The sequence below is a fragment of the Cherax quadricarinatus genome, chromosome 8, assembly GCF_038502225.1.
Source record: "Cherax quadricarinatus isolate ZL_2023a chromosome 8, ASM3850222v1, whole genome shotgun sequence".
Taxonomy (NCBI): domain Eukaryota; kingdom Metazoa; phylum Arthropoda; class Malacostraca; order Decapoda; family Parastacidae; genus Cherax; species Cherax quadricarinatus.
In genome coordinates this window covers 13,178,403-13,190,546 of record NC_091299.1, presented here as the reverse complement: position 1 = coordinate 13,190,546, position 12,144 = coordinate 13,178,403, and the positions used below count along the sequence as shown (strand labels likewise).

Here is a 12,144-nt window from a genome sequence, read left to right as displayed (position 1 = left end):
ACGGAGGATCAAGCCTCCACCATGTCTTGTGCTGATTGACTCATGCATGGGTTTAGTGCTTAACATGGGTTGTTATTATTATATATTAAAAATTATCGTTCCCCAGAATTTTATTTTTTCCTGAAGGAAAAAGTAAAATTTTGAGGAAAGATGATCTATTTAATGACTTAAACAAATCATCATGCAGCTCCCTGGTATCGAACTCATAATATATCTGTATATTCTTGTTTCGTCAGTGAAATTACGGTGTTATTTCCTCTCCCCATTTCCCCCTCATCTCGGGTGTTTGTATATTTAGCATGTATTTGATAACACACGGACGTAATATTATTTTAGTATGTAATATTGTTTTAGTATGACTTCCAATTCAAAACTAATAAAGATGTATTTATCTCTTCAGATAATTACTTCGGTGTTGGTGGCTGCTATCCACGCTTCCCCTCAAGGTTATGGGTCAGGTGGCGGGGGATTCTCTGGTGGTGGCGGAGGATTCTCTGGTGGTGGCGGAGGATTCTCTGGTGGTGGATCCTTTGGTGGAGGATTCTCAGGTGGATCAGGATTCTCTGGCGGCGGCGGCGGCGGGGGCGGCGGCGGCGGTGGTGGTGGCTACGGTGGTGGAGGCAGCAGCTGTGGTTCCGGACAGATCCGTCATGTTGATGGTAGTTGTGTGACTCCTATTGTCACTCGCAACTTGTATGTTTACAGTGCTCCTGCCGCGCCTCCGGTCGTTGGCCCACGACCCTATGTTCCTCCACCAAGAGTTGAACACAACATTTTGTTCATTCGTACCCCTGAGGGAGGCCCAGGCCAGGAGCCCATTGTCATACCGCCACCACAACAGAAAAATGTCGTGTACGTCCTCAACAGGCGACCCCAGCAAGACCAGAAGGTCATCCAAATACCAGCACCAGAGCCAGAGAATCCTCAAGTGTTCTTCGTCAACTACGGTGAAGGTGACAACCCAACTCTGCCTACTGGTGGAGACCTTCAGTCTGCCCTCAGCTCCGCAGCCCAAGGTGGCGGTGAAGTTATTGGGGGCGGCGGCGGTGGCTTTGGTGGTGGCGCTGGATTTGGCGGTGGAGCTGGATTTGGCGGTGGCGCTGGATTTGGTGGTGGCGCTGGATTTGGCGGTGGCGCTGGATTTGGCGGTGGTGGTGGTGGTGGTGGCGGCTATGGCGGTGGCGGTGGCGGTGGTGGCGGTGGTGGATCTTCAGGAGGCTCCATTGGTGGGGGTTACTCTGCTCCTTCACCTCCTGCCCCGTCACCTCTCTACAGACAGCCATAATCAGAAATTACACATGAAGAAACAGTTTAGGAGGTTCACATAGAAGAATAAAAGTCACAGTACCGTGGCTCAAACCATTCACAAATGCCACATACTTGCAAGAGGAAACTTATGACGACGTTTCGGTTGTGACTTAACAACGGCCCAAGTTAAACCGAAATATGATAATTTTACTCTGTAAGTGCGGGTTACTTGTGAAGAGGTAGACTTGTTATTGTTTCTGTTAGACATAGTGTTGTTATACCATCAACACAAACTGTACCTCAACATCAGAATTTGTGTTCCTCGTACTGTATAAGAGTTATTTCTGAAAAATATATTTTCTTATAAAATAGATTTTATGACTTCCCCATCAAGTGTTAAAAGCATAAGTTTTCACATACATGGGATATCGTTAAACTCGTAGGGGTTATACAGCGCCTGGGGAATGGAAGGAAATCAGGAGTGATCCAGCGGAAAGAGAGGGTAGCTCCAATTCCTTGGATCAAGTGGCCTTCATCAAAACGTACCATCCTGTGAAGGGCACCTTCGTAACAGTAGATCTACTGGCCCATGCTGGGCAGGTCTTACACAATGATTTTCTAATTCACATTATGTCATTTATTTCATAATTAAAAAAAAAATGCTTCATGGGATTGCCTGGCAGTTTGCTCCAGTTGTCTGCAACACTATCCACAATTTATTTAAAACAAATTTAAACGAACATTTATCCAATTTCAGTTAATTGTTATTATTTCTACTTTAATTTGGTGGTTTCAACCCATGTATATCCTCTTGATTCATTTCTTTCATTAACTGATACACTTAAATCATATCTTGTTGTACGCCTTTGAAGCGAATGTCTTCTGTGTCCGATAATTTGTGAAGAAAAACGCTCTGTCATTCGAATAAGCTCTACATATTTGTTAATTTTAAGATCTATCAACTGTACGATGATCATAACAACGAGTCTCAACAAGGAGAAATCTGAATGTGTGACGCTTATCTGGACTTTTTTTTTTATTTATTTTAACAGGATTCTACCTTATACTATGATAATGTTAAAGAAGCCGTTCACGACATCAGAGGAGACTCCTCTCATGGATCTAGGTACAGCTAATCGATGAACAACAAATAGTTCGCATAAAAAAGAAAGAAACCAGCTTGGGAGTCAATTATATGTGGCGTTCCACAGAGGCCAGTCGTTGGCCTCATGTTCACAATATATATATCAAATTGAGTTAATAAAACAAATTCTTCCGGACAACCTTAGTAACTCAACAGGAATACAGGAATACGCCAGTGCCATCACTGAATGGGAGACTCTTGCTACTCCAGCACCAAAACCTAGTGCAGCACTGGCCTATAATTAGTCAAGTTGGGATGGCTCCATCACTGAAAAGGTGCTTGCCAACATGCTTAGGGCTGTAACATCAGACAGGGCGACAGCCCGTCTCCAAGCTGTGGGTGCACTTCACTCCGGGGACTTCATCCAAACAGTTCCCATATCGGCAATGGGTACGCACCTCGACCCTAAGACCCCTCTGTATTGCAGTGGCTCTGCGCCTTGCTGCCCCAATTCACACGGAATGTACGTGTATTTGCGGCGGTGCGCAAGCCGACCAATATGGTCTACATGGTCTTAATTGTTCCAAAACCAAGGTCTGGCATGCAAAACACAATGAAGTCAACGACATCATAAAGAGAAGCCTTGCTACAGCTGGATGCCCTGCCGAGAGGGAGCCCCGATTACTAGCAGCCAACAATACCCACAACCCAGCAAACCGCCCTAATGGGGTCACCATCTATCCTTGGAAGAATGGCAAGCTCTTAGCATGGGACTATACCTATGTGTCAACGCTGGCTTACACCTACATCCATCACTGTCGGGCCACAGGGAGGAGCTGCTGACCACAGGGGAGGAGTACAAGATCAGTAAGAATATAAGAACGAAGGAACACTGCAGCAGGCCTACTGGCCCATGCGAGGCAGGTCCAAGTCTCCTACCGGCTTAAGCCAATGCACCCAATCTAGTCAGGTCAGGTCACATTGACTTAAGGGAGGAACACGGCAACCGACCTGGTAGCACAAGCTATCAGGTCCAACTCACACACCCACTCATCATGTATTTATCTAACCTATTTTTAAAACTACACAACGTTTTGGCCTCTATAACTGTACTCGGGAGTTTGTTCCACTCATCCACAACTCTATTACCAAACCAGTACTTTCCTATATCCTTCCTGAATCTGAATTTTTCCAACTTAAAACCATTGCTGCGAGTCCTGTCTAGGCTAGATATTTTCAGCACACTATTTACATCCCCTTTATTTATTCCTGTCTTCCCGTGTACTTAGCTCTGTGAAGACCTGTTTGTGTGCTCTTGAGTGGTGACCTGTACTTTGAGTGCTGACCTGTACTTAACTCTGTGAAGAAGTGTCTTGTTTGCTCCCGTGGACTGAACCAAGATGCCCTCCATCGAGCAACTTTACCAGCAACTTAAGGAAGAATTGAGGGCAGCGAAGATGGAGATACGGCGATTGACCGAGGAAAACAAGAGGATTCGTAGTAGTCCTCCTGTTTCGAGTCCTCAGGTCAAGAAGGGATCGTGGTCAGTGGCTGGACAGCAGGGGACGACGAAGTTGACGATCAAGAAGACGAATGGAAAGCCAGAAACGATGAAGAAGAAAGAGACTGCTGTGGAAACTCCCGTGGAAACCTCCAACGCATTCTCGGTGCTACCCGACGAATGTGAGTCTACTACTGGGATCGTCACGACGAACGACAACAAGGAAGGTAAGAATATTGTTGTTGTTGGGGATAGCCAGGTTAGATACATGGATAGGGCATTCTGCTTGAAGGACAGGAGTAGGAGACAAAGGGTATGCTTTCCTGGGGCTGGGATGGAGGACATTGTTAGCCGGCTTGACAACATCATGAACGGTAATGGGATCAATCCTATTATTTGCCTCAGTGCTGGAGGCAATGATGTAGGCAAGCGTAGAAGTGAGGATTTAGTTAGAAAGTTCAGGACAGCTATAGACATGATTAGGAAGAAGGGGGGGCGCCCTGTTATATGTGGCATTTTGCCAAGAAGAGGTGTTGGTAATGAATGGTTGTCCAGAGCAATTGGTATTAATTGTTGGCTGGATAAACACTGTAAGGATAATGCAGTACCATTCATTGACAACTGGGACAACTTCTATGGCCGAAATGACATGTATGCCAGGGATGGGGTTCACTTATCCAGGGCAGGTGTGGGTTTTCTTGCTAACTCAGTTGAGGGGGTTGTTAGGACTTTAAACTAGGATTAGTTAGAGGTATGGGTTTAGAAATGATTAATAATGAGTATGGATATATTGACTTATGCTCTGATATTAAGAATCTTAATAGTAACTGTCATGGAGTAACTCTGGGTAATGATAATTTCAGAAATTGTGTAAAAACAAAGATGAATAGGAAAAATGTGCAGAAGAAAAAACATATGATGGTATTTTATGCTAACAGTCGAAGTGCAAGAAATAAAATTAATGAACTACGTTTGGTAGCATGTGCTGGGAACTTTGATATCATTGCATTAACTGAAACGTGGTATGATTTAAAGAGTCGGGATATGACTGCTGAGTGTAATATTCAGGGATTTAAGTTATTCAATGTGGATAGATGTAATGGGAAGGGGGGAGGAGTTGCATTGTATGTTCGAGAAAATATTAATTGTTGCATAAAAACAGGTATAAAAATAGATGGAGCAGTAACAGAGTCTGTTTGGGTAGAGTTCGTGGAGGGTCAAGAAAAACTAATTCTAGGTGTAATATACCGACCTCCAGGCTTGGATCACGATAGAGGGAGACTTCTTTGGGACGAAATTGTTAGGGCTTCTGGACACAGTAACGTAGTCATAGTAGGGGACTTTAACTTTAGCCAAATTGACTGGAATTCTTTGACAGGTAATCTAGAGTCCAGTGACTTCATGGAAACAGTTCAGGACTGTTTTCTGAAACAGAGTGTAACTGAACCTACCAGGGGTAATAATTTGCTAGACCTAGTCTTGTCAAATAAGGAAACACTCGTGAATAATCTGGAGATCACTGAAGAGCTTGGCGCAAGTGATCACAAATCCATCACCTTTAGCATTAATTGGGAATGCAAGAATAATGATAATACAGTAAAAATCCCCGATTTTCGTTCTGCCGATTATAATGGACTTAGGGAACATCTGTCTAATCTTGATTGGGGTTATCTAGCTAATGATTTTATTGACGATAATCATACTTATGAATATGAAGGGATCTGCTTTTATGATTGTTTTCTTAATAATGTACACAGTGCCCAGAGTATATACATTCCCCAGAGAGAAATTAGGTCTAATAATAACGATCCCAAATGGGTTAACAGGAGGCTAAAGCATCTATTAGGGGAGAAAAGGGGAATTTATAGGCGCATCAGAAGAGGAGAGGTTAACCTTACTGACCAATATGTTCAGCTTAAAAGAGAAGTAAAAAAGGCGATTAGAAAGGCTAAACGTGACTATGAAATTAGAGTTGCTAATGAATCAAAGACTAATCCAAAGGGGTTCTTTCAAGTGTATAGGACGAAGGTGAAGGAAAAAGTAGGACCTCTGAAATCTGGGAATGGACAGCTGACGGATAATGAACTGGAAATGTGTTCCTTATTTAATGACTATTTTTTGTCAGTTTTTACACAGGAAGATGTAAATGAGATTCCAGTAATTAACAATTATTTAGTTCCTGATGAATTTAAGTTAACTAATATTACTGTCACGAGGGACATGGTTATTAAACAGATAGACAAACTGAAACAAAATAAGTCCCCGGGACCCGATGAGTTGTTTTCAAGGGTACTTAAGGAATGCAAGATGGAGCTTAGTCAGCCATTAACGAGTGTATTCAATGCGTCCATCCTTACCAGTGTTGTGCCAGAGATGTGGAAGATGGCTAATGTGGTTCCTATATTCAAATCAGGGGATAAGTCCACTCCTTCAAATTACCGTCCAATAAGCCTGACATCTATAGTGGGCAAGTTATTAGAATCAATTATAGCTGACATTATCAGAAGTCACCTTGAAGAGCATAACTTGATAAATGAATCTCAGCATGGATTCACGAGAGGTCGTTCCTGCCTGACAAACTTACTGACGTTCTTCAATAGAACATTTGAGGCAGTTGACAGTGATAAGGAATATGATATTGTTTATTTGGATTTTAGTAAAGCCTTCGACAGAGTACCTCACAAGAGACTCTTAAGAAAAGTGGCAGCTCATGGTATAGGAGGTAAAGTTCTAGCATGGATTGAGGCATGGCTTACCAATAGAAAGCAGAGAGTTACCATTAATGGAGTGAAATCTGAATGGGGATTAGTCACTAGTGGCGTTCCACAAGGATCAGTTTTAGGCCCTCTCTTGTTCATAATTTACATTAATGACCTTGATGAAGGGATTACTAGTGACATGAGTAAGTTTGCTGATGATACAAAGATAGGCCGTATAATTCACTCTGAGGAGGATATCAATGAACTCCAGGACGATTTGAACAAATTAATGTCTTGGTCTGAGAAATGGCAGATGAAGTTTAATGTGGATAAGTGTAAGGTACTTGCCCTTGGTAATGAAAATAACCCTCGAAGCTATAATCTAGGTGAAGTAGAGCTTGGTCATACAGAATGTGAAAAAGACTTGGGAGTCATGGTAAGCAGAAATCTAAAGCCAAGACAGCAGTGCCTCAGTGTGCGCAACAAGGCCAACAGATTACTTGGATTTATCTCAAGAAGTATAAGTAACAGAAGTCCAAAAGTTATTTTACAGCTCTATACATCACTAGTGAGGCCTCATTTAGATTATGCTGCTCAGTTTTGGTCCCCTTACTACAGGATGGACATAGACTCATTAGAGAACATACAGAGAAGAATGACTAAAATGATTTACTGTGTAAGGAACCTCCCGTATGAAGATAGACTTAAAGCCTTAAATCTCCACTCTCTGGAGAGGCGTAGAATGAGGGGAGATATCATTGAAGTGTATAAGTGGATGACGGGCATAAACAAGGGAGACATTAATAAAGTACTGAGGGTGTCGAACCAGGTAAGAACCAGGAATAATGGATTTAAGTTGGATAAATTTAGATTTAGAAAGGACATAGGTAAGTACTGGTTTTCTAACAGAGTTGTAGATGCGTGGAACAGTCTTCCCAGTGGGGTGATAGAGGCTAGGACCTTGGGTAGCTTTAAGAAGAGACTGGACAAATATATGAGTGGGAGGGGCTGGGTTTGATTGGTGTTGGGGGGTACGGGAGTTATTTCTTGAGTAGCTTTAGGTAGATGTCGTTTTGATAAGGACCTGCCTCGTATGGGCCAGTAGGCCTTCTGCAGTGTTCCTACATTCTTATGTTCTTATGTTCTTATGTTATGTGTTAAGGAATCCCACATACAAGGTGAATGATAGACTTTGACATAACTAACAGAAGAGTAATGGTGCCAAAGAAGTGTAAATAAAAGCAAGATGGTAAATTGTAATATACAAACAGGATATATACAAATGCAGTATAATGTGATCCTTTATTGACTACGTTTCGCCCACACAGTGGGCTTTTTCAAGTCACAAACAGAACTACCTGGGGTGGAAGGAACGCGAGTATTTATAGTCCGGCTGAGGTCAGGTGAAGAATGCTGCATCTGATGATGTACCGAGTTGGGTTGTAGAGTCTAAAAACTTGGGTAGCTTGGAAAGGAGACTGGACAAGTTTGTGAGCAGACCTTCTACAGTGTTCTTATGTGGGATAGCGATGAAGAAGTTTCTTGGCAAGTGGTTCAGCTATGTTATAGAAGCCACTATTCTGGTTGAAGTTGTCGGATATAGAAATAAGTGATGATTCCAGGATTCTTCGGTATTGAGTGTTGTCTTCTGTGGCGATAAGTCTTGAGTTTCTGTAGTTTATCAAGTGGTTGTGTGAATTACGGTGTTGTACGCAGGCATTCCTTGTGTCGTCAGACCTGCTTGCGTATTGGTGTTCTGAAATACGTGTTTGGAGGTCCCTTGATGTTTCGCCCACGTATAACTTGTTGCAGTCATTACAAGGGATTATGTATACCCCTGCAGAGGATGGAGGCTTGTCCTGCCTACTACTGGTGATGTCCTTGATGGTCGTGGTTGTGGAGGTAGATACTTGGAATGATGTTTTGGCAAAGATGTTGGAAACATGTTTGGCAATGGAGTTGGTGGGAAGGACTATGTATCTCTTCTCGGCAGTGTCTTCTCTGGGTGTGTTGAAGATGTTTAGTGCTCGCCGTCTGCAGTCTCTGATGAAGTGACGAGGATAGTGGAGTTTGGAAAATACCTGTTCAATTATAGTGCATTCTTCCTCAAGGAACTCGTTGCTGCAGATTCTGAGTGCACGCAGGAAGAAGCCTATAATTACACCACGTTTGGTTTTGGTGTCGTGGTGAGAGTAGAAGTGGAGAAGATCGTTTTGGTTGGTGGGTTTTCGATAGACTTTAAAACGAAGTTCGTGGTCAGCTTTGCAGAGTAGAACATCAAGGAAAGGAAGAGTGTTGTCGACCTCTTCTTCAAGTGTGAACTGGATTGAAGGCTCGACCTGGTTGAGCTTGTCTTGGAGAGCTTGAACGTTGAAGCGTTTAGGAGTTATGAGGAGAATGTCGTCAACATAACGGAGCCAGGTGACAGACGAAGGAATAATGGTGGAGAAACGTTCGGCTTCTAGATGTTCCATGTATAGGTTCGCTAGGACTGCACTGAGTGGCGAACCCATGGGTAGTCCAAAAGTCTGCTGAAAGAGGTGATTTTCAAAAGAGAAACACGTAAAGCCAACACATAGTTCAACCAGGTCGATGAAATCGCTGGCTGGAATGGGAAGATCAAGTGAATCGTCAATTTTCTTGCGCAAGAGATCGATGGCTTGTTTAGTAGGTACTTTAGTGAATAGGGAAGTCACGTCAAGGCTGGAAAGTTTCTTGTTCCTTGTTCTGCAAAGCTGACCACGAACTTCATTTTAAAGTCTATCGAAAACCCACCAACCAAAACGATCTTCTCCACTTCTACTCTCACCACGACACCAAAACCAAACGTGGTGTAATTATAGGCTTCTTCCTGCGTGCACTCAGAATCTGCAGCAACGAGTTCCTTGAGGAAGAATGCACTATAATTGAACAGGTATTTTCCAAACTCCACTATCCTCGTCACTTCATCAGAGACTGCAGACGGCGAGCACTAAACATCTTCAACACACCCAGAGAAGACACTGCCGAGAAGAGATACATAGTCCTTCCCACCAACTCCATTGCCAAACATGTTTCCAACATCTTTGCCAAAACATCATTCCAAGTATCTACCTCCACAACCACGACCATCAAGGACATCACCAGTAGTAGGCAGGACAAGCCTCCATCCTCTGCAGGGGTATACATAATCCCTTGTAATGACTGCAACAAGTTATACGTGGGCGAAACATCAAGGGACCTCCAAACACGTATTTCAGAACACCAATACGCAAGCAGGTCTGACGACACAAGGAATGCCTGCGTACAACACCGTAATTCACACAACCACTTGATAAACTACAGAAACTCAAGACTTATCGCCACAGAAGACAACACTCAATACCGAAGAATCCTGGAATCATCACTTATTTCTATATCCGACAACTTCAACCAGAATAGTGGCTTCTATAACATAGCTGAACCACTTGCCAAGAAACTTCTTCATCGCTATCCCACATAAGAACACTGTAGAAGGTCTGCTCACAAACTTGTCCAGTCTCCTTTCCAAGCTACCCAAGTTTTTAGACTCTACAACCCAACTCGGTACATCATCAGATGCAGCATTCTTCACCTGACCTCAGCCGGACTATAAATACTCGCGTTCCTTCCACCCCAGGTAGTTCTGTTTGTGACTTGAAAAAGCCCACTGTGTGGGCGAAACGTAGTCAATAAAGGATCACATTATACTGCATTTGTGTTTATATTGCCATTGTGTCGGTATTTTATACCATTTATTTCCATAGGGTTTGAGAAAACCATTGACAACATGCCCATGCACTCAGCCCCAGGCCCAGACTCGTGGAACCTTGTGTTCATTAAGAACTGCAAGAAACCCCTTTCGCGTTCTCTAAGTATACTATGGAGAAGGAGCTTAGACATGGGTGAAATTCCAGTCACTAAAAACAACGGATATAGACTCACTCCATAAAGGTGGCAGAAAAGCATTAACTAAGAACTATAGGCCGATAGCTGTAACGTCCATCATAAAAATCTTTGAAAAAGTGCTAAGAAGCACGGTTGCAAACCATTTGGATTCCCAAAAACTGCACAATCCGGGGCAACATGGGTTCAGAGCAGGTCGCTCCTGCCTCTCTCAGCTACTGGATCACTGTGATATGGTCTTGGATGAATTGGAAAAAACAAAAACAAAATGCAGATGTAATATACACAGATTTTGCAAAAGTCTTTGACAAGTGTGATCATGGCGTAATAGCCCATAAAATACGTGCTAAAGGAATAACTGGGAAAGTGGGGAGATGGATCTTTCAACTTCCTAACAAATCGAACACAAAGAGCAGTGGTCAACAGAGTTAAATCGGAGGCTGCCATAGTGAAAAGCTCTGTTCCACAAGGCACAGTACTCGCCCCCATTCTGATCCTCGTCCTCATATCAGACATAGACAGAGATGTAATCCACAGCGCCGTGTCATCCTTTGCAGACTGTCATCTATTGAGGACACGGTTAACCTCCAAGAAGATATAAGCCAAGTTTTCCAATGGGCAACGGAAAACAATATGATGTTCAATGAAGACAAATTCCAATTGCTCAGTTATGGAAAAATGGTAGAGATAATAACTAGAACTGAGTATACTACAAACTCTAAATTATACAATAGAGCGGAAAAATAATGTGAGGGACCTGGGAGTGGTAATGTCTGAGGATCTCACTTTCAAAGATCACAACATTGCCATGATCACAACTGCAAAGAAAATGATAGGATGGATAATGAGAACGTTCAGAACAAGAGATGCCAAGCCAATGATGATCCTTTTCAAATCACTTGTTCTTTCAAGGCTGGAATATTGCTGTACATTAACATCTCCGTTCAAAGCAGGTAAAATTGCAGATCTAGAGAGTGTACAGAGAATCTTTACTGCATATATAAGTTCCATCAAACACCTCAACTACCGGGAACGCTTGGAAGCACTTGACTTGTACTCGTAGGAACGCAGGGGAGAGAGATATATAATCTACAGTTGGAAAATCCTAGAAGGAATGGTCCGGAATCTACACAGAAATCACTCGCTACGAAAGTAAAAGACTTGGCAGGCAGTGCAAAATACCCCCAGTGAAAAGTAGGGGCGCCATTGGTACACTAAGAGAAAACATCGTAAGTGTCCGGGGGCCAATGACTGTTCAACAGCTTCCCACCGTGCATAAGGGGAATTACCAATAAGCCCCTGACTCCTTTCAAGAGGGAACTGGAAAGATACTTCAAGTCGGTGCCGGATCAGCCGGGCTGTGGTTCTTACGTACCATGTTGGACTATCCACCGTGCGGCCAGCAGTAACAGCTCTATATATTTCGTAAAACTGAGCTTGATCAAGGTTGCCCATGTTTATTAACAAAAATATATATCAATCAATTTATAAGTTAAGAAAAATTGCGAGGCCATTTATGCTTGTTTGCACAACCCTGTCTGAACAGCACGATGGTACTGTCGTTAATTTCATGTGCATAATCTTACCTATTGAGGAAAATTATCCCTTTACTGTTTAAACGAATTATTTAGTCAACATTCCTTTTGTGTCTCTTGCACCTAAATTATTACAAAAGTTCATACACTGGGAAGAACATTCTTATATGTTTA

The 12,144-nt window shown here is 42.8% G+C and overlaps 2 protein-coding genes across 13 annotated transcripts in view; both read left to right on the top strand.

Annotated features, from left to right (window-relative positions):
• Csp (Cysteine string protein) overlaps positions 1 to 12,144 on the top strand; it is a 338,068-nt gene that overhangs the window by 202,064 nt on the left and 123,860 nt on the right. The window lies entirely within an intron of this gene.
• On the top strand, positions 368 to 1,594 carry LOC128685400 (loricrin-like). The gene has a single exon (XM_053771925.2). It carries the CDS (start codon positions 383 to 385, stop codon positions 1,283 to 1,285), a length of 903 nt encoding a protein of 300 aa, XP_053627900.2. The 5' UTR covers positions 368 to 382; the 3' UTR covers positions 1,286 to 1,594.

Coding starts and splice junctions, on each gene's coding strand:
- LOC128685400 (XM_053771925.2), top strand. CDS start 383: ATGTATTTATCTCTTCAGATAATTACTTCGGTGTTGGTGGCTGCTATC.